At 39.7% G+C, this 22,021-nt stretch overlaps 1 protein-coding gene across 1 annotated transcript in view; it reads right to left on the bottom strand.

The window, feature by feature from the left end:
* Positions 1-22,021, bottom strand: part of LOC115373327 (DNA-binding protein SATB2-like) — a 39,268-nt gene that overhangs the window by 16,932 nt on the left and 315 nt on the right. The window contains exons 2-3 of the mRNA XM_030071661.1: positions 8,831-9,073; positions 4,375-4,560 (exon numbers count right to left, since the gene is read on the bottom strand). Coding sequence (XP_029927521.1) covers positions 4,375-4,560; positions 8,831-9,029 — 385 coding nt within the window. The 5' untranslated portion in view covers positions 9,030-9,073. The remainder of the gene's footprint in view (positions 1-4,374; positions 4,561-8,830; positions 9,074-22,021) is intronic.

Genomic DNA, 22,021 nt, shown 5'->3' with positions numbered 1-22,021 from the left:
ACTATATGCTGCTATTTTAACATCTTCCCCTTTCCCAAAATAAATCAAATTATATTAAATCATAGGACTAAACAACATTTGTCATTGCAGACGTATATATGAGTAGAGAGACTAATCTTTAAATCAGAAGAAGTAATTTGAACCAGCCCACCCTTAGGATGACTCAACTCTTGCAGTTTGACTTATAACATATTAATGTGTTTATCTCATTGTGCAGATTAACATTTAATCTTGCCTATTTCAGCCACCAGGCATAAACAAACACTTCTGAAAAGCTTGTTTCAAATAGTAAAACATGAAAATATAGTATAACAGTTGAGCATCATACTAAACATTCATCATATGATTTAAAAGGTCTTATCCCTAAATCCCAGCATTACTAAAAAATGTTCTAAATTCACTATCAGTTTTGACAACAATGACTGACTATAGGGACGGCTAATGCTGGTGGCTTCAGACCAACCTGGTCGCACAGAAATACGCCAAGTGAGCATAACTTTATTGCATTATGTGGTGGGGCTATGCGTTAAAATTACATGCCGACACCATGGAATCACTGCCGAATGCAAAGTCAATTAGGAAAAATTACTTGCCACTACCACACCAAAGTGTGTGTATACACATAAACATCAAGCTAATGTTAGGCTTACATGGGTGTTTGCTTAGGTTAAAGCACCAAAGCTACTTGGTTAAGGTTAGGGAGAGGTCATGGTTGAGGTCTGCAAGCTATGAACAAGAGACGAGCAGTGGCCTCATTTCGAAGTGGATTCAAATTCCTTTGTCCAACACAACTAAGGATCCTAATTCATGATGTAATGCGTCATTAAGAAAGTTCATTTCATGTATTTCCGTGAGACCACCTCTCATGCGACAGATCACTCCACAGCTCAGAAACCAAATGACTTCAGCAAGGTGACAAACCGTGTGATTCCCTTGTTAAATCTCTTATTCTTTGTTTGGTTTCCTTGACTTTGATTTTGTTACACTGCATTTTATATGTAACTCTTGCATTTACCCTGCTATTTCATGTCAAAATGGCTGCTGTGATGAAGATTTATTTGCTCAAATCAAATAGACAACAAACTTGGAAACCATATTATGTTGACAGAGGGAAATGTCAGCTATCTACTTGGATACAGTTTCTCCATCTAATTTGTAGCCAGTAGGACAAGAGATAATAATATACGGACTAATGAATTCTTATACTTTTTAATGTTTTCTACATGTGCACAAGAGCACAAATGATATGTAGTCAAGGCAGTCACAGGGTTACCTTTCCCTCGACTTTAAATAAAGCAGCAGGCTAAACCATCGAGTTGTTCCATCGAGTACATATCTTAACAGATGTTCAAATAAATCAAGCTGTCCTGAGTGCGGGATGTTTGTGCTGGGGCTCCTGCACTGGTTCGCAAACCTAATAACAAGTTCCTTTTGAGTGAGAACACTGCCAGATGATTTTGAATATCAAATGAATACAGAGCAAAACATGGAGTTAAGTGAAATTGTGTTTGATTTGTGTTGCCCAGCAATTCAGCTAATCCAAGTTAAATCCAGTGCGCAAAAGACAGACCTCTAAATAAGCAATTGCCTCTTTTTGATCAGCTATACTGTGCAACTTAATTAAAGAAAACCCCGTGGGCCAGACAGAGTTTAAAAATACTGGTCGGGCCAAAGTTATGCAAGACACAATTCAATTGGAGAAGAAAATAGAAGAGACTCTGTATAATTTTGGTCGTGACCACACTGGGGGAAAAATGCATGACTCTAGCCAGAAATTATTTATTTGAAAAGAAAAGGCTTATTTCGCAGGACAAAACCTATCCATTTGGGAGAGGCAAGGGGGGGGTCGCAGGGCGTAGGTCGGCTTGGTTAGAGTGCCCTGTGTTTACGGGACACAGCAGGAATGTGAAACTGCCTTCCTTTGTGTGACTATGATTGAGAGTGTGTGTGTGTGCGCGCTGTTTCAGGCTTGACTGGATGCTGTCTCTACACTTCTTTTGCTCTCTCTCTCACCCTGCATGTGTGTCTCAGGCTTGCTAATCATCCTTTACTACTCTTTCTTAGTGTTTGGTTTAAACTACGTGGAGTGCCAGATGGGTGGAGTTTCCCCCACATCAGGACAATTCAAATAAGTGTCAGGTGTGATTGTCTAAACTTTTTGGCACGCGCTGTAACTCATGTGGCAAACCCCATCCATTTAGCAACCAAGTATTTGTGCCAATACTATTTATGCTGCATTAAAGTGCTGATGAAAATAGGGTAATTAGGAGTTGAGCACTCATGAATGACCCAGCTAAGTGGTAAATAAGACTGGGAAACATTATGGTGACGACATATAATAACGGGAAAGTCTGGATTTTCCCTGATACCCGAGTTGCCAAGATGTGAGCATGAGAGTTGTGTCAACAAAAAGTTATGTATTTCATTATTGCATGTTTGTGTGTGAGATCCTATGTTTGGCTGACAACTTCAATAAAGTGGTAATCTGTGAGATCTGGTTTATTTATTTTGTCTCCATCTTTAGTGCTAAGTGCTCATTGCCCTGGTATTTTGTTTAGATTTTGTTTCCATCTTTAGGGCCATCTTTGCTGTGGTGTTTTTTAGCGTTGCACTTCCCAGACATCACCAGTCAGTCGGACAGTGTGGCGAGGACTGGGACTGGATTTCCTGTTGATGAGGTTTGAGCTTCTGTAGGTGGCGCTCTCTTCTTTATCTGCTCAGCTATGGAGGCTATCGCTTCTGTTTGATCAAAATCTTTAAAAAGGACCATACCGGTGATTTTGACTGTTTGACCTCTTTAGCATAATTTACCCTCAATTTTACCAGATCCATTCCACTTAAATTAACCAGACCTTGCACAACACCAAGACCCTGGCTCTGGTAGACCAAGATGGAATGGAACCTTAATTAATTTCATTAGTAACATCTGTGATTACCTGCTATGTCATGTCAAAATGGCCTATTTCAAGTCAAAACACAACAGTGCTGCTGGTTTTAGGAAAACTAAATATGGAAGACTTTATTACAGTGATGGAATACTGGTGTGAAGAAAGTTTGAAGTCTGCAAAAGTTCATTTTCTCATTGAAGTGGAATGAATGCAAACTGCTATCTGGATAAAAGATGGGAAAAATGATATTGGAGTTCTTAAGTATACACATTTTGTAGATATTATGCTAAATGTGAAATCACTGGTATGGTCCTTTAAGTAAGCCTTTGTGCAGCAGAAGAAGAATCTAAAAGCTTTCATGAGCATTATATAGGTCAAATCACTATTGTCGTATGTCAGACAGTCAAGCAAAATGGGCATTTATCTATATGAAAATTTCATGTTACTTTGAAAATATCATGTAGCCATGTTTGATGTAGATTTTCTCCTCTTCATTCTGCCGCTCCAGCACAAAGTATCTGTATACCACTAAAACTACTTTTAAGAGCTGCTAGCTTTGTTATTTCCTACCAAAAGCACTTCAAAGAAGCAACAAGTTGTACTTACTTCTGACCTCAGAAATAGGAGCTGACAAGGACACACTGAAGGCAGCATTATCCCAGGACTGACAACCGCTGATTGCTGCGGCTCAGACTGCAGCTCAGTCATCAACTGTGTAATTTTCTCAGTCACTTTGAGCATTTGGTTTAGTCTACTTGGGTTGACTTTTGGGGACATTCCATTTGGTTGAAGTATTTTAGATTAGAAAAGCGACTGAATCTGTGTGATAAGTGGGATCTTGTTCATTCTGTCTGAGAAACTTGAGGTGCGGCAACAAACTCACTTTACTATAGAATGTCATTTTTAAATATGCTCTGTCATAGTCTCAGTGATAAATTTACATTTTCATCCTACATTTCATCCGACATTCATTTATGATTTATTTATTTTACATTATATGTTACAGGGAAAACAACATAATTACCTCTGTCAACAAAGTGTTTGCAAGAAAACGTTCTGAACAGATTTGGCTGAAATGCGGTGGCTTGAGATTTAGCTGATTAGATTTCGGTTTTGGTCCAGATCTGAGATTTCCACCAGACAATTATCATTTTTTAACCATGAATATCATGGTGCGTTCAAGTGCTGGTGGTGTCGGTTGCTAAACAGCAAACATAAACTGCTATGGCTGCAAGTTTGCAAGTTGAACTTTATGCTCTGTTGAGTGCTTCCTCTTTAACTGAAGGGAACAACTGAACTGTTGAATGAATCCAGTTGGCACTATTGGTCATTTGTTCATGTCTGTAATATCAGGTCAGTTGGTCACTATTAACCAGTTAATACTAAATTTGGTTCGGCAGCACATGTGCCAAAACTGAATTGCGTTGCATTTGCATTAAATTGAATTGAACTGAAACTGAATCAAACTGAACTGAACTCTACTTGCCTCGTGCCTGTACCGCTGAGCTGTGTGAGTATCCCAGGGCGACCAGCGCCGTCTCCACCAGCTGCGTGAAGAGGACGTCCTTACGAACCAATACAAACTCAGCATGCCGGTCACCACGCCCCTCAGCGTCACCAGCCACGCCCATGTCTGCGTGTTCCACCACGCAGTAGACAGGGATCATCAGGCCTGGCAGACAGACGGGGAGAAGAGAGGCCAACTTAGATATTTAGGAAAACAGTCGAACCCCAACCGGAAATAGGAATAGAATTACAGGATAACAGGGGTAATGAAATATTAACCCTGCTGCTCTGTTATTTTGCTTTTCACGTGGGACAGTTTTCAGCCACACTGCAGAATAAGACATTGCCATTGACATTTTTCTGGATGCCAATCTTGCAATAGACAAAATATTCAAGTAGTTTAACTTTGAGAAAATCTTGGTTAGCCTCAAATGGCTGTCCTCAGAGTGGCGTATCATAGCAGCTGGCAGTATCTACTGTAGGTCTCTTGAGCTAAACCTTATGAGCTCCACGCAGAGGTGTATGGTCTAGATGTAGGTTGGTGTGTCAGATGATTAATTCTTTTAATTGTGTTAATCACAACATGGTCATGGATTACTTATGATTAATAACATATTTGATGATGGGCCTACAGTTCATGGAAATCCATTTAGCAGGTGCATTTCTTATTGTTGATGTGTTTCCCCACAGTCAACCATCACATAGACCAGTGGTTCCTAACCTGGGGTCTGGGGATCCCCAAGGGTCTTTGAGCCGGTTCCAGGAGGTTCCAAGGGGTCACCAAAAAAATTACGAATACTTTTAATTCACTATTATTTCATTGGCTACAAGTTAGCCCAGTGAGAGAATGTATAAGAATAACTGTTCTGTTCAAAAGGTTCACATTCTTCATTGATAATCTGCCAATCTACACTAAAGGCAGTTATGGTTTAACTGCCTTTAGTGTTAAATGTAGTGTTAAATGTTATCAGATGGAATCCCTAAGACTACATCTTATCAAACACATGTCGTCAGCTTGATGTGTATCAGTTTGGGGGTCCTTGACACCAAAAAGGCTGAGAACCAGTGACTCGGATGATATTACCTCACTTAGATGACAAGGGCAATTAAATGACATTTTACACTTAATTTGCAAACATCTTTGCTGACCGCATCACTGCAAAAAGTCAAAATGTTACCAAGATTATTTGTCTTATTTCAAGTAAAACTGTCTTATTTCTAGTCAAAATATCTCATTACACTTAAAATAAGACATGATCAGCTCAGAAATTACTTGTCTTTAGACATTTTTCTTGAAACAAGAAACAAATTTTGCCAATGGAACAAGCAAATTTTTACTTGTGACACAAGTGAACAAGTAAAAATTTGCCTGTTCCATTGGCAAAATTTGTTTCTTGTTTCAAGTAAATTTTCACTTGAAACAAGTGAAAATTGTCTAAAACAAGTTACTTCTGAGGTGATCATGTCTTATTTTAAGTGTAATGAGATATTTTGACTAGAAATAAGACATTTTTACTTGAAATAAGACAAATAATCTTGGTAAGATTTTGACTTTTTGCAGTGATCTGTGAATGAGCTGAAGCCCAGAATGACTAAAATGATGAGGCCTCCTATCAGTACATACTCAAGGTGCATTACACAAAATTGCTGATGGTTGATTGATGACCTTTTAGACTTAACTGAGCAGAAACATGGCAGTTGAGTCTGCAGGGTTCTCATCATCAGCCCGACTCACTGGTAAATTGGGTGCTGATTCCATGTTTTGTCAGTTGAGTTCAAAGCTTCTCACTTAAATATACCCTTAGCAATTTTGCAGTGCAAAAGTTGACATTATGTGTGTTCTTTCCACCATACAATAGCAACGGCCTGTTGCTACTGGCTGCTCTCCTCTGCCCCCAACTCCCACCCTAAAATTCAAAACCCCAGATTCTGCAGATACACATAACAACATTTCAGATCTGCTGCACAAGCAGTTCATAAGTCAGAAATGCAGAGACAGAAAAAGTTCATTCAAAGCTTACCCTGTAGCTAAAAGCTAACAGATTTGCTGTGAAATTAGTTTAAACAAGTTTCTGTCCCCACTATTCCTGTACAAATTGAGAACAACCTGGCAACAGATTAGCCACCAGCTAATCTGGCAATTTAGCAATCAGGATTTTAAGAAATGGGGCTGTTGTGGCAGTTTGTTAAGATAATTCATTTAACGTAATGCCGCTACTTAGTTTAGCCTTTAATTTAATGTTGTTATGGTTGCAATAATTATTAGATGTGAGCATTGATATACAAGGATGAATTAAACTGTTGACAGGGCCTATGTTTTAGGTGTCCCAATATATTGTTTTAACAGACACCCTCTAGCCAATGAGATTCAAGTATTGCCCATGGTTGAGGTGTTATGACAAATAAAGATTGAGCAAGATAAATGTGACACGTGCCTTGTTTTTTGACATCCGTCAGTACCATTGCGGACAGGGAAGATTATACAACTGTATTTATATTTATAACTAACATCAAAATCCACAAGAAATCGGAAGGCTTCTCTCCAGAAACCACACTTCAAAAATCATCGCCCATCATTTCTGCATTGTTTAGAGGCACATGCCATAATTCCACTCGTGGAGCTGATTTCGATGCGCTGGTCCAGGCTAGTTTATTCGTCAAGTGCTGAGAACTGAGAGCTATTCCAAGCCTGGAACCATTCAGATCCATTTAGTACACTATATTCTCCCAATGGAACTGCTAATTTACAAGCTATCAATCCTGCTCCTGACAAGGGAGTGACAGGTCTGCCTCAGCCAAACCCAAACCAGCATCACGCACGCTATCGGCCAATAACTCAACCCCTGAATGGCAGGGTGGAGGGAGGCAACCCAGCATAATGCCTGTGTGTGTGGGTGTGTGGGTGTATTGTTACAAATGTTTGTGTGATTGTGTGATGACTGTTTTGAACTGAGAACGCTGGGCATCTGTGCAGTGAGTGTGTGTGTGTGTGTGTTTCCTGCGTTATGTATTTTAGAGTACACATGCTGGTGTGCATCCTGTGGTATTGATGCAGATTTGTCTCTATGTGTGCATGTGTGTGTGTGTGCGTGTATGTGTGTGTGGTCCCCATCCACCCTCCTCTCCCTCGGCCATGCTGTGGTTTTTAAGAGCCCTCATCACCACTAGCCAATAAGCTTCAGCTAGACATGGGTCAGCCCCACTACCCGCCCCTTCTCTTTTCATTCTACACTTTTCCTCCAATTTTTAAAGGACTACACCAGATTTCTGATAGATTGTCCCAGTAGTCAAATTTGCTGTAAGAGGAGAACCAAAATTTTCCATGTACTCCTGGTTAATTTCTCACTATGGCGCTCTGTTGAGCAATAGCAGGCAACGAGCCTTATCCCAAAAGTGAGAAAACGAGAATTATGGCAGCCAAACCTAAGTGGCATGTAATTTAAAATATGTGGACAAGTCTGTCAGCGCATGCGCACAAGGCTCAGTGAGTGAAGAATGTTGTTTTTCTGTGGCACTAAAGTAATTCTGAAAAAATGTATGACTCAGTGGTGTATGCAATTTGACAGGGTCTCTAAATATGGTAAGCACAGTGACAGTGCATACGACAGAGCATTAGACACAGACAACTCCCCATTCAAAGAGATAGGCGGCTTTATCTTTATTTTATCTTATAATTTACCTGATAAACAGATCAGTCCTGCAGTCTACCAAAACCACTGTGTTTTCCTTTAACATTGACTGAGAGTGACAGGGTTCTGTAGCACTTGGCCAAGTGCAGGTGCAGTGAGTCCTGTTTGGCCAAGGCATTGGACAAGAACCCACAAATACAAAGAGCGAGATAATACTGATATTTGCTGCAGCTCTCTCACTCATAGACTATACCACTCCACTTTGGACTATAAAAGCCAGTGGCCCGACCTTTAGATCTGCTTTTCACAGCTTCTGCCATCCATCTGAAACACCCCCAACTCTAATACCACTGATATTTAGCCTAACCCATTTAGAATTAATCACTAATATTTAATTATAGGCTACACTAAAATCAGATTTGTCCTTTTATGAAATAAAAAATGTTTTTCTATATGTTTATTGTAGTGTACTGTGTTTTATTGTGTAGATTTATTGTAGAATTGATCAATAACACAGTCTGCAGTAGTGCAGAGAGTTGGTGCCGTGTCATGATCTAAGAGTTGTTTCAGAGGCTTTTACACTCTGATGGGAAGAGAATATCTGGGGGAAACGGTGGTTATCATGATCATTTTTGGCATGAAAATCATCAACCTGAAAGGCTTTGAATATCAGCACAAAGTTTTGTCTCTTAGAGGCTTCAGTCCATAAATATTGGCACCAGCGCTGGCCTTTGCAAACCAAAAACACTTGAACGGGAACATTTCTGTGTCCCTGTAATCATGCAGTGTGTGTGTTTGTCACCCTACCTCCTAGTGGTCTCAGTGGTGTGCCGTTGAGTCTGCTCCGTGGCCCTGTGACGCTGCCGTTGACCTCCAGACAGCTCATTTTGCCTGTCTGGGGGCCACACAGGGTCGGGCTCTCATCTCTCTCCCCCCTCTCCTCCGGGCTGGCGCTGTCCCGTAGGCTGGGGCTCTCTGCTCCTCCTCCTCCTCCTCGTTGCTCCATCCCCCTGCAGACTCCAGGGAGTGCACCCAGCACTGTGTGTGGAGCTGGAGGGACACATGAAAGAACTCGGGTTAGACCCCTATATGTGTGGTATTGTTCTTTTATTAAAATTCAGATCTGGTCTGGTCAGTGCAGCCCAAATATAATGAGGGATTTGATTCACTTTGATGGATAAATAAATTGAAGAACTGATCAATTCTACTAGCTGTCCATCAGCAGAAACTACCATTTCAGTTTTTGCAGGTTTTGCACCGCATCAGAAAGAAAACACTTAAAACTACAGGATTCTGGCATGAAAACCCAGCAGAAAATCAAAAATCACAATTGACGAGGATGAAATGGGAGTAAATGCTAATTTTATCTTACTGATTTTTCCTCTTCTTAATGCAAAGCTGAACTTTGGTAGTGTTGGGTTGTATAGTTCCCTGGGCGCTATGAGTCCATGAGTGTCCATTCATAAAGCAAAAACAGGTCCTATAATAATAGTTTTAGCTCATAAATGCACACCAATAAAGTAGATGATGTCAAAATAAAAGACATGAAAGTCCTAGTACCCACATTTTGCATAATTGTGTAATTTCTTCCTGGTGCAAGGTTACTATGCGGATGTTTCCTGTAGACACTGCCTGCCTGATCTATTTTCCAATTCAAATAGAAAATAACAAAAAAAAAAAAAAAAAAAAAAAAAAAAAGAGCTATTTAATTTCCTCAAAAAATAAGTACCGGGACTCGATGTTTTTTTTTTTTTTTTTTTTTTTTTTTTTTTTTTGTAAAATCCTCTTTGTTTTTGGTTGTTTATGCAATAAAAGCATAATTTTGGGAGCTGTTTTGCTACAGAGGTGAATGGAGAGATAGAAATACAGTATTGTAGATTAGCAGCTCAGGGGAGCACAGAGCAGCAACATGTGGACTTACACCAGGAACAACACAACCCAACACACCACCAAAGTTCAATTTTGCTTTAATAAGTCAAACTTTTAATATTTATTTTCATGTATACGTATTAAAATAAGCATATACATACACAAGCATAGTTTAGTGTCAAGCTGCAGATTTTGGTCTTCGTCAAATGTTAATATCAGTCACACTTTGATAAGAGCATGAAGAAAAGTTGTCACTGCTAGGCTGCAAAGGAAAAAAACAAAGTGCTCTCCATTCTTTTGAAAATTATGACTCTTGTGTTTTTCCACTATTAAGGATTCATGAACATTTAGGTTAGGGTTAAGCTTGGCCAGACAATAATTAGTATTTTACCAGCTGTCTTAAGCGTGCCTTGTACCCTGACAAAGTTCAATTCCCAGCCATGTCACCTTCAGAAATGCTGTGGTTGCCCCATGTGCATGTCAGCGAACTGAAAACTCACAAAACAAAGAACGTCCAATCTTTTTTTTTTCTCCTTTCCTAGAGTCGGCCTGCATCAAGTATAGCATCGCCCATACCGAGCTGGTGTTGACAGTAGGGAGCCTAGATTAACTGCTCCATCAACAACTCTTGTGTGACAAGCAAGGGGCTGTGGTCATTCCCTTCCCTGGCCCATGCTGAACACATTACTTTTTATTTACAGATGACGAGGCGGGGACAACCACAACAGACAAACAGAACAGGCCCGGGCATCTGGGCCGAATCACAAACTCTTTATTTGGGTAAATGAAGCTGACTAGTGCCTGTGGTTCATAGACTGAACACATCTTTTATTTAACCAGATATGGGTACAAGAGAGACCTGGTCAAGCAAACAGCATGATGACAGACATAAAAGTTATGATGAATACCATATAAGAATGTACACAGGCAAACATACGACCAAAAACCACACAGTGGGAAAAAAATTCTGTTGGTACTTTCTCCCCTGTTGCTCACCTTTTCCCCTCACTGCAGCACTTTCTCACAGTCTAAATATATTAAACATAGCCAGTTATGCTACTTTGGCCAATATTTCTGTTGGGCAATATTGGCATGAGCTGCAGACTGTGCAGTTTGAAATGTGAGGGCACACCACTGTTTTTACTGATGCTAAAGATGAGGCTGAGGAAGGCTAAACCACCTCTAATTCATGTCAAAACCAATAACCTGTTGAATTAATGTAACAATTTGAAATGCTTGACTTAAATCACATGTTTTGATGTCAAATGCACAAAAAAAAGATGGGCTTAAAGGCATTTCTGAGTTATTTTCCTTTGAGAACTGAGTGGCATTCATCCCTCTTTACCACATGATAACAAGGTAGCGTACCTTTAAAACGGCATTGTCTGTTTTTAAAAGTTTTAAAGAACTAAAGCCGTTTCAAGAATTTCACTTTTTCCTCATTAGCATGCAAATTTATGCAGTAAGGTGCTCCAGAGTCAAATACTTCACAAGAGGAACCCGTGGTGTAAGTTTGAAGTTTGCATCATATATTGTGCTCCGAGTCATTTTGTCCACAACTCAGTGAATGCAGTCAAGTATTAATAATTTGTATCAACAGCAGAATGAATTTTATTGAATAATATATGGACTGGCAGTTGTCAGAGTAGCTTATATGATTCTTCTTATGTGACTACACAGCTATTATGCTGTTATTTTCTACAGCTCTTTCTACACTGATGTTGCATTAGTAATTTATTGCTATAGATAGGATGTATTGGGAAATAGAGAGACAGCAATGCATCTTGTGGTGATGAAGTGTGATGTACCATATGAGCTTACAGTGTATATGGTGTCTATTGTCATATTGTATGAATGGAATGTAACAGTGCCGCTAATCTAATCTATTGACATAATGTCCCAGTGCTGTGGTACAAACAAAGTCAAAGGCATATGTATTTCTATAGCACATTTAAAAACAGCAGGAGTTGACCAAAGTGCTTTCCAAACTTGCCTCAGACAAAAAAAGCACAAACAAAAACAGCCAACGCAACAAAAATCATACATACACCCATAAAACAAACAGCAACAACACCATTACAAAAGCACATTTTCAAAGAGGCAGACAAAAGCCAAAGAGAAGAGATGTTAGTGGGAACTTTTAATGATACAATAATAAAAAATAATAATAAAAAAAAAATGATACCGTGTTGGCATGACACGATGCAGCATGATGCAACATGATGTGAAATGTCGTCACTGGACATATGATGATGCAACATGCCGGGATGTGACGTGGACACACAGTGGTGATACAAACTGCCTCAGATCCCAAACTATGGCATATCGCATAGTTATTTGACGTCACTTGATACTTGGGCAAATATGAAAATACACTTGAAAAATGACCTAAAACATTCATCATGAATGCAGAAAAGACAACAGTTCATGTAAAAAAAAAAACTTCGTGGCATTACTCGCATTGCTTGATTTACCTGCAATCCATAGCCTCTCCACTTTAAAGTGCCAGTCTAGTGCCGTAATGCAGAATGACAGACGCTTTTGAAACATGCTTGTCCAATTTTGGAGAGTTTGTGGCATGATTTATTGGATTTTAAAAAATGATTTAACTCTGAAATGTCATGTCTAATATTCCAGTCCGGTGTCTAACAGGATGTAACAGCTAAGCACGAGGTTTATAGGTATTTTGAAACTGTAACGGGTTTCTTTTCTCTGTGATGTCTGTAAATGTTTATGGCAAGAAAAACAGACTCATACTCTGAGTTGTGAAACACTGAAAATTGGAAACAGAATTTTTTTAATGTTAAGAGGGGGAAAAAAAACAAACAACAAAAAAACATATATCTGACTATTCCCAAAAGTCGCAGCATCGGGCATGGACAAATAAACTCTGGGTTGTATCTTTAGGAAACCTGCCTTCTCTCTCTCTCTCTGTCTCTGCTTTATGTTTTTTTCTCACAGAGTGTGGTTTCCAATGGCATGAGCATAAAGCCAGCAGCGACACATGAATCTGGGCCCCAAAGCAGCACATGATTACAATAAAGCACACATGCAAAATTAATAGCTTGCCTTTAAAAAAGCCCGTCCAACACAAACAAAACATCATACAACATGGAGCAAAACCAGGCCTTCCCCTGCTTTGCTTGTTGCACTCAAAAACACCAATGGCATTCTGTCCTTCCCTTCTGCCTGGAGGAGAGGTGTTCAGATTGCTTTCCATCTTTACGACACAAAAATTTTCCAAATTTGATGTATTTCTGTTTGACAAGGTACGCAAGCTTAGCACCTCTGAGCAGGTGTCTAAAATTTGAGATCGATTTCTTAATGCGCTCATGAAATTTGAGTAGCAAAACCTACTGCGTGGCCTACATGGATTGATTTGCCCACACAATCTAGAGAGAAAATTATTTTGTTTCTGAGAGTTATGATTCAAAAGTTATAGGCCCAAACGCAAAGTTCGTTATTATAGTGCCAACAGGTTGTCAGTTGATGTAATTTTTGTGTTTTTTCCTGAGTAGTGTTTGAGGTTTCCAGCTTGACTGCTAAGTTTAAGCGCTGGATCTGTTAGGTAATGGTTTCTGAATTTCAGATAGTTTTAGCAGAGAAGTAAGAAAGACAGGAAAATAATCCAGGCAACAATAAGAGGGAACAAGCACCTTCGGCACAGGGAGCAGTCCAGACAGTTGTAGCTAAAATGACTCAGCAGAACAGAGCTGATATATACAGCAACAGGGGCGGATCTACCATGGTGGCCTGGTGGTGCAGATGCCACCCTAAAAACAGGCCTCGCCACACCAGCTGCCACCCCATCAATCTAATAGTTTTTTTTTTTTTTTTTTTTTTTTTTAAATGTTGTCACTGGTCGGAAATGTAAAAGGCATTTTTGAGAGCAATTTCACCAGCGATAGACACTGAGAATACAACCAGAATAAGCCTCATTTTCGTTTATGAGGCTGGAAACAAGAGCCCTGATGGGTTGTGCTGAAGGCTTCATGCAGCTAAAGCCCACACTGAGGTTGTGTTGTGTACAATTATATATGATGGGAATTAACATTTTAATACAGCCTGGGTTAAAAAAAAAAATCCTCTACGTATCTGTCTGTCCCGGTCAGTGAGTTTCCACTTGCCATTAGCCTACTATTGCTCTTTGCTGATGCAGTTCATCTGAAATTGGTAAATGATATGATTTTGCAGACAGTTGTGTAGTCTTTGCAGTTTCTAGTTTTCGTGACTGATGTTCCTGTGACTCAGGTGCCTACCCACCTCGGTGGACATTGTTCTTGTACTTCACGTTGCCTTGAAAGCAAAATGTCATTATTGTCTGCTAATTACCTCAAAGTTTGTCTCAACATGCCAAAAATAACTTTTCCATCTTGTTGCCAAAGGTTGCATGTCATAAGATGAACCTATAAAATAATACATACCGCAAAACATACAGAAACTGCATTTTCTTGTCATTTGATCCCATCAAAATCACATTATTTTCACTTCCTTGAAAACAAGGCATACCTTTGGTGATGATTCCAGCCCCAATCTCACCATCTCAACATACCTGCCAGTCCTCCAGCTCTCTGTAAAACAGTCATTTCTGTGGTATTTTTTTGCACTGATCACTTGATTTTCCAAACAAACTGGAAATCACCTCCTGTGCACCAGTGTATTTTATTCAGGAAAGGGTAACCAGCAAGTTTAAACATATTAGCTTGCCACAGGTTGAAACACTTTTGGGTTAAATCAGTGTGACAGAGTAGCAAAACATATGAAAATGTAGCAGATCCTTTTTTGTCAAATCCCTGGATACTGGATTAAGGCACTACTGGACACTCACCGCCACTGCAACCGCACGGCGTGCCAAATGACTTGAACGCACAAAGATACTGAATGTAGTCCAGTGGCTCCGATCTTAAATCAGCCAAAGTGCTGGAATTTTCCAAGCTGATACATCTACCAGAGCCATAACAAAATCTTCCAACTTGTTAAGAAGCGGTTATTACGGAATGACCACAATGGCTCCATGTTGATCCTGCAGCTATCTCCGAGGCCCTCTCAGCGCTGCCGGCCAACCCACGCTGCTCTCGCTAATTCACTTATCAATCCATTAAGCCACAGACCTCCAGGCTGGTTTGAGGCTGCGCCAAACTTTTGTTTCTCCTGAAAAAAAAATGTATTTCTCTTGGAGTGCCATCCCCCTGATTTCACAAGGAAGATGATTTCAGTTTCTGTGGATTGTTTTCCCTGCAGTGCCAAATGGGATTACAGCACATTACAGTATAGCAGAGAATGAAGGCATCCAACAGACATCAGAGTTGTTTGTGATCTCATCTCAAACCACAAGCATCCATAATGAGTCTATAGGAAGTTGTTCGGCCATACATGAGTCTACTTGTCATTTTTTTAGGGCATGTTTTCCATGATAATTTCCTCATGCAGGGGCAAGATAACAGCTGAAGATGAAACAAGGACACACCACCAGGGAAACACATTCTTGCTGGACACAGATCTTTGCACAACACCGGTCCAAGTCAAGTCCAGTAACTACACACCCCAAACTGTGAACTGCTGATGTTGCCTGCCATGAAAGCGCATGCCAATTAGATTGCATGTGAACTTCAAGTCCCTAAATCTCAGCTGTCCCAGACTAGACTCACACCCTTCTCTCTCTGTCTATGTCTGTGCCTCTCTCTCTTTCGCTCTCTTTTCCTTCCCAGTGCATGTCAGGTCTGCTTTTAATAAACACATTTTCAGAGTACTTGGGAAAAGCAGGCAATGGATTATAATTAACCCTCTTGCCCCCGCCCTCCCCTCTTCTTTTCTTCACCAAAACAGAGCAATATTAAAGTCATTAATGAGCGGGGAATTATTGCCACATTTAAGAAATGAAAGAAAAATGAGAGAGCCAGCCAGGTTTCTACATGTGCACAGAAACACATGTCGTGACACTGCACATCATGTAGGCTGGAGGAACACAGTGTAACTCCAATGGGATTTTTTAATTGTTTGACAACAGAAGATGATGCTACGAGCGAATACCTGGCATCACAACTCATTCACACAACAAAACTTGAAAGGCCTCACAAATGACCAATATTATGACACTTGGCATTGTGTCATATTACCTCTTGGCTATTCCGTAGGAGGGTTAAAGGAATACTCTAATGTTTTGGGCAAAATTGCCTTTTTCAGACTGACACAACATGTTCGTACCATTTCCACATCTGGAAGTCCAGTGGTTCGCTTCCAGTGGGTAGCATTTTGTGTTAGCTTAGCATAAAGACTTGAAGCCTATGGGAATGGTATCAAATATCTTGCACTCGTCTGGGAAAGTCGGAAAAAGGATATTTTGCACTCCTCTACATTGGGATACTGGAGCTTAATTGCCAGATACAGGGCCACTGTAAGCTGTGTAAGAGACTTGGCATGGTTGTTACAGTTCCCACAGGTCACCAATAGATGGCAATATAGTTCATAGATTAATGCCCCTTTAAAATGCAACTGGTTCATACAAGTGCAGTGAAGAACAGAGGGAACAAGCTGTTGATGTCTTTCTAGGAGTGATCACATTTTCCCTGTTAAATGCTGCTTTTGCACAAGTGTGTGTACATATAAGCTCATACGTAAAAGCACACACACACACACACAGTCAGTGTATGAATTCCCAGGCTGTTGTACAGTTGAGAGATGTTTGATCTAGTAAGGTGATGATTTCATCTTGTGGACGTGTTTGTGCTGATGTTTTCACGCCTTGGCTGGACAGTGAAGCTTATTCTAGTTTATTCAGTTCTATTCCGTGCACCAGTACACATGCACATATTAGTATTCACATGCAATGAGAACGTTTTTGAAAACGCTCTTCCACTATAAAGAGCAAATCCACCCTCATCCTTAAACTGCTGGATATCATCAGTGTGTGACGTCTGTTGAATTCCAGAAGTTAAACTGTGATGAAGTGATGTATTTTATTTTTTGATTAAATTAACTTTATTTACTGCTACTTCACTTAATGAATTCCTGAGTTTCCCAGAATGCCTTTCATGAGCCCTCAGAGAGGAGGAGGTTCTCTGTATTGGTAAGATGAATATGGTTATAGTTACATTATGCAACAGGTAAATTAGCATGATTTTTTTTAATTATTATTATTAATTCATTAATTTAAAGTGTAGAAAATAAAGCACTTGGTTAGGGTTAAAACTGTATGTTGGTATTCAGATATACCACTACTTGATCTTAATATATAGCAACAACTATTTAAATAAAAATAAAATAAAATAAAATAAAATAAAATAAAATAAAATAGTCTTTTACAATGTTAATATGGTAATATCTGTGCCAGTTTTCCTTAATATCTTAAAAAAAAAAAAAAAAAGAGTAGGCCTGGTTTATCATAGGTCACACACACAGTCTCACACACAGTCTCTCACACACACACACACACACACACACACACACACACACCAAACCACTTCAAGCAACACACTGGGAGGCTGCACAGACGCAGACTGAGACCACACACTCCCAGTGCAGACCGTATTCACTTTACTACCACACATGGGAGCCAAATGTACCGTCACACTCAGTAGCCTCCGACTGATAAATCACATAGAAACACTCAGTCAACATCCCCATTATCTGGCTGCGTCGTGAGCCTTGCACTAATGCGGGGCCCTTGAGGGGGTTCAAGGGGTCACCAGCAAAAGGGGGAGTAGTTTAATTGCACTGTAATTTAATTCACAAGAAATGCTCAAAGCTGGGCTCCTGACGTGTGATCTGGGGACACTCGGGGGTCCGTGAGGGGTGTTAAAAGAGGCCTTTAGGGTGTTTAAATGGTTCCTGAGGTGCTTGAAAGGGCTGAAGGGGTCCTTGTGGGGCCTCAATGGGTCCTTTAGGGGTTCAAAGGGTCCCTGGGGTAGCTCCTGGAGGCCCCCAGGTAAATAGGGTATAGATTAATTTCACTTAATTGAATTCATAAGAAATAATCCAAATTAAAGACATACATATACAAATAACTATTTTAATCCCAGGTTTCACTCTGTCAAGAAGGCATGTCTAGAATTCAATACTTCATCAACATTTAAAATCTCAGTCTAATCGAATGGGAGTCGATAACATGAAAATGTTCAAGCCCAGGCCCCTAAAACGAAACGATGTGATCAGCAGTAAAGAGAAGTTAAATGAGACCCACTTCAGTGCGGCGCTGAAATCCCTGCTCACTGTGCATTAAAGCTGCCAAACCAACCTCACAACGTGCTACTGCACACTTGTGCCGAACCGCTTCACTGTGGCCAAATGAATAGTTGATAAACTTCAAGCTAAAGCAGCGAACAGCGTGAGCTCATGATGGCAACACTTCACTTGGAGTGCACAGTGATGTATCGCAAACATCTCATCCCATTAGAAGCAAAGACAAACCTCTCCCACATTGCAATCAACAAAGACACTGGAGGACTTTGTATCCACTTTCAGCCATCAGCTATTCAGCAACATAAGTAGTTTTTGTGTTTTCCAAAATGGATTTTCCTGCCTATACAGTCAGATGAGCGGTAGTTTGCAAAGGGCTTCAGTTAGTTCAGGTGAAATTGATTCAACCAGGAAACTGCAACCCAATCAGACTAGGGAAAACTCATCTCTTCCTCCACTAGTCAAGCCCTTTCAGTATCATTTGACCCTGTTGGCTCCAAACATGGTCAAACATTCCAGTTTATAATATGATTATGTTAATATACCTATCTGCTCTTGTCCACAAGTTGAGATGAGAAACCTACAGTTTATCCAACTTAAAGGACCACACCAGTGATTTTGCTCATTTAGTGTAATACCTACACAATGTATATACTACCTTGATATTTCTGCTGATCTTTTTCCAAAGCAAGCAGTCATATTTTAGAACTCCAATATCACGTTTCATCCCTTTACTCCAGCCACTGGTTTCTATTAATTCCACTACGATATGAAGATGAACTTTCAGAGACTTCAAACTTTCTCCACCCCAGTATTCCATCAATGTAATAAAGTCGTCCACATTCGTTTTCCTAAAAGCAGCTGCACTGTTGTGTTCTGATGACTTGAAATTGGGGAGTGAAAAGCTCCCTCCGCCAGGGAAAATAGTCCCGGGGAAACGTTTGCTTTACACAGGCAGTTATCACTTCTGTGGTTTATGAATGGAAACAAATTAATAAGCAACAGAAGCAGAACATTATAAAGGTGGCTGTTTCAACCAAAAATTCATATTTGAAAATTGGGGGATTTTGATGATACATTTTAAAATCTTTAGTACCGCCACATGATTTGCCAAAGGATTTATTGCAATGCTAAGTTCTAGTAAATGGGCCAGACATTCTTTTTTTTTTTTTTTTTCCTGGTAAAAGTTATATTTTTTCATCTGCCCACCTTGGAGATCTGTGGGCTTTATGATATGAAAAAAAAAAAAAAAAAAAAAATCAGAATCAGTCAACCAACATAAGTTAGCTTACAGCTGTAAAACAGAGGAAAGCACCGGATTCTCAAATATAGACTGAAGGCATCAAAGGATGAAAAACTGTCAAATATTATCAAATATTAGTAAAGCAAGGAAGAAACAGATGAGAAAATCTTGCACTTTCACTTTCTGTCTTTGCCTTTTTAAAATAATCAAAATCAGTAGAGGATAGGTGTAATGGTGAAATATACATTAAAGTCTATCACTGTTGATCTCTATGAGGTGACAAGAGACATAGACATATAGTGCCAGCAATCAAATTAAGAGTCCCCATTTTTCTACTTACAGTATATTTCATATTGTCCAGCACTGATATCATACATCACTGTCATATTGATTCTGAAAAGCTGTCGTCATGCTCTGTCCTCTACTTTTTCATCATGTTTCACGATGGCTTATCTGTGGATGAGGCCAGTAGTTTTGCACTTAGGGTTGTTCAGTGTGTGCAGCCTGACAGAAGCCACAATAGACTGGCTGCTGCAGCACATGCCACACAAAGCGCCACACTCTATTCAAAGATCGTGTTGTGTCTTTGCCTATCAGCCGATATTGAGAGACACACCTCGTAAAACATATCCTAAGATGGGCTGATATTCTGGTAAATTCGGCGTCAAGCGAGCATCGATCCAGTCAACGCAATCTCAGCTTTTGGAACTGACTGACACCGCTCGTCACCGCCCACGCTGTTGTTTTGGTGGAGGAACACTGTGAAAACAACCAGTTTTAAAGGCTGAGATTAGTTTAAAAGTGATTGCTCCTCTGTGGCCTGCACGCATGTCGAAATGGATTCCATCAGTTTCTGAAGCGATGTTAGTCGTACTCTGCCGGGCTGAGCGTTTGAGCGTTTTGATGTTTGGACGTACACCAGGAGAAGACAACACACTGGGGCTAGACAGGCAGGCGGTCTCACTCTCTGCTTTTGTCAGATCCACACCACGGCCCCCTTCAGTCAGGCTGCTTAGGCTGGTGAATGTGCGTTAAACCATAGGTCAAGTTTCAAATCAGAGTAACTTTTGTTTCCAAAGCAGTTCAGTTAAGAACAGAGACACCCAGCTGTTACAAAGTCATATTTTATACTTTGCTCTTGAAAAAGTGATTTTCACAAAAGAAATATTCCAGATTCCAAACCAACTCTGTCACGATCTCTCTCTTCCTTTCATCACCTTTGCATCGCCGCTAGGGAGCGCCCGTGATAACCGTTGTGTTTTATTATGAGAACAACCTGCCTCTTCTTTTGAACCTTGTTGCTTTTTCATGTTTCTCTTCTGTGATGGAGATATCAAACCATGTGCCAATATGCTTTCTTGGCCCCACAGCTCTTGCTTTAATATACAGTGTTCATTAAATAAAATAAGTAGTGCTGTTTCACAGTTTGATGCTGTGTTTTGTAACAGCTCCCTCACTTCTTGTTATCAGTTTCAAACCACCTCTCATGTTATTCAGCTGTTCTGAGTTTTTTTTACAAAGCTGCATGGCAGTCAGAAAAGCCCTTATAACATCTCTGCATTGGATCTGTATTACATTTTCATGGTTTTATTTGTTTAAGACCCTCATGTAAGGCTTTCTGACAAATGTATGTGAAAATCAGGTGAGGGTTTAAAATCAGATGACACCTGAAGCAGAGCTGAGGTGTTGAAAAATGAGTGCAGTTACAACATAAAGTGTGAAACTGTGAACATTTTGTTATTATCCGAGTCAGTGAGCACCTGTGTTTCAATTTAAGATCAGGCTGAAGATTATAGACTCGGTCTGCTTCCTTTACAAAACACAAAATGAACTTGAACCCAAATCAGAAAATATGAAATTTATCATAAATTATCGGTGGCCCCCAGGAGTAACACAAAGTTGTGAATGTGATTTCCAAACTGGTATCACTGACCCAAACAAAACTGGTTTGAAATTCTAACATAAAACAACAAACAACAACAACAAAAACTATTCCAATGACTATGATATATAAGAGCTATTAATAAAAATAATAATGAAGGAAGAGGGAGTCTCACTGCTTGTAATAAAATTGTGTTTTTATAATAACTAATTAAATAAATAAATAGGTATTCTAAAATGACTACATGATATGAAATACATAACACAGGTGGTGCCTATGGGTGACCCTGATCAAACTTCAAACTAATTTCACCAACATGGGTTCCGGGGACCCGTGAGGGGCCCCGAGTGAACTCTGTGGGGTCCCCAGCAAAATGAGGGACAGTCTCACTTTTAGTTACTAGAAATAAGAATGTATTAGAAAGCTTGATTACTGTAATCCAAGGTTTCACTCTGACTATAATTACATGTAGTTTTATTCAATTCATTATTATTCATTACTTTATCAGCAGTGTTTTATACAATGTCGACAGTTCTGAGATTCAACAGCGGTAACTAAAAATCATTCCTGATCAAATGGATGGATTTACATGAAAAAAAACAATAAAAGTAAAATTAAAGTTTTCATATGAAAAGAAGCAAGCATATGTATGTCCATGTAAATGCCCTGTGGCAACTGACAGTATAATAAATGTTGGCTAATGTAATATATTGCTCCTTTGAAATGAATCAAAAACATAATAAAATCTGGCACTTGATTATTTTTGTTTCCCGATAATGAGTGATATATCCTGAATCATGCACAGGGCTTGACATTTATAATTATCATA

This window comes from Myripristis murdjan, chromosome 2 (assembly GCF_902150065.1).
Source record: "Myripristis murdjan chromosome 2, fMyrMur1.1, whole genome shotgun sequence".
Classification (NCBI taxonomy): domain Eukaryota; kingdom Metazoa; phylum Chordata; class Actinopteri; order Holocentriformes; family Holocentridae; genus Myripristis; species Myripristis murdjan.
This window is presented reverse-complemented; position numbering and strand designations above follow the sequence as displayed.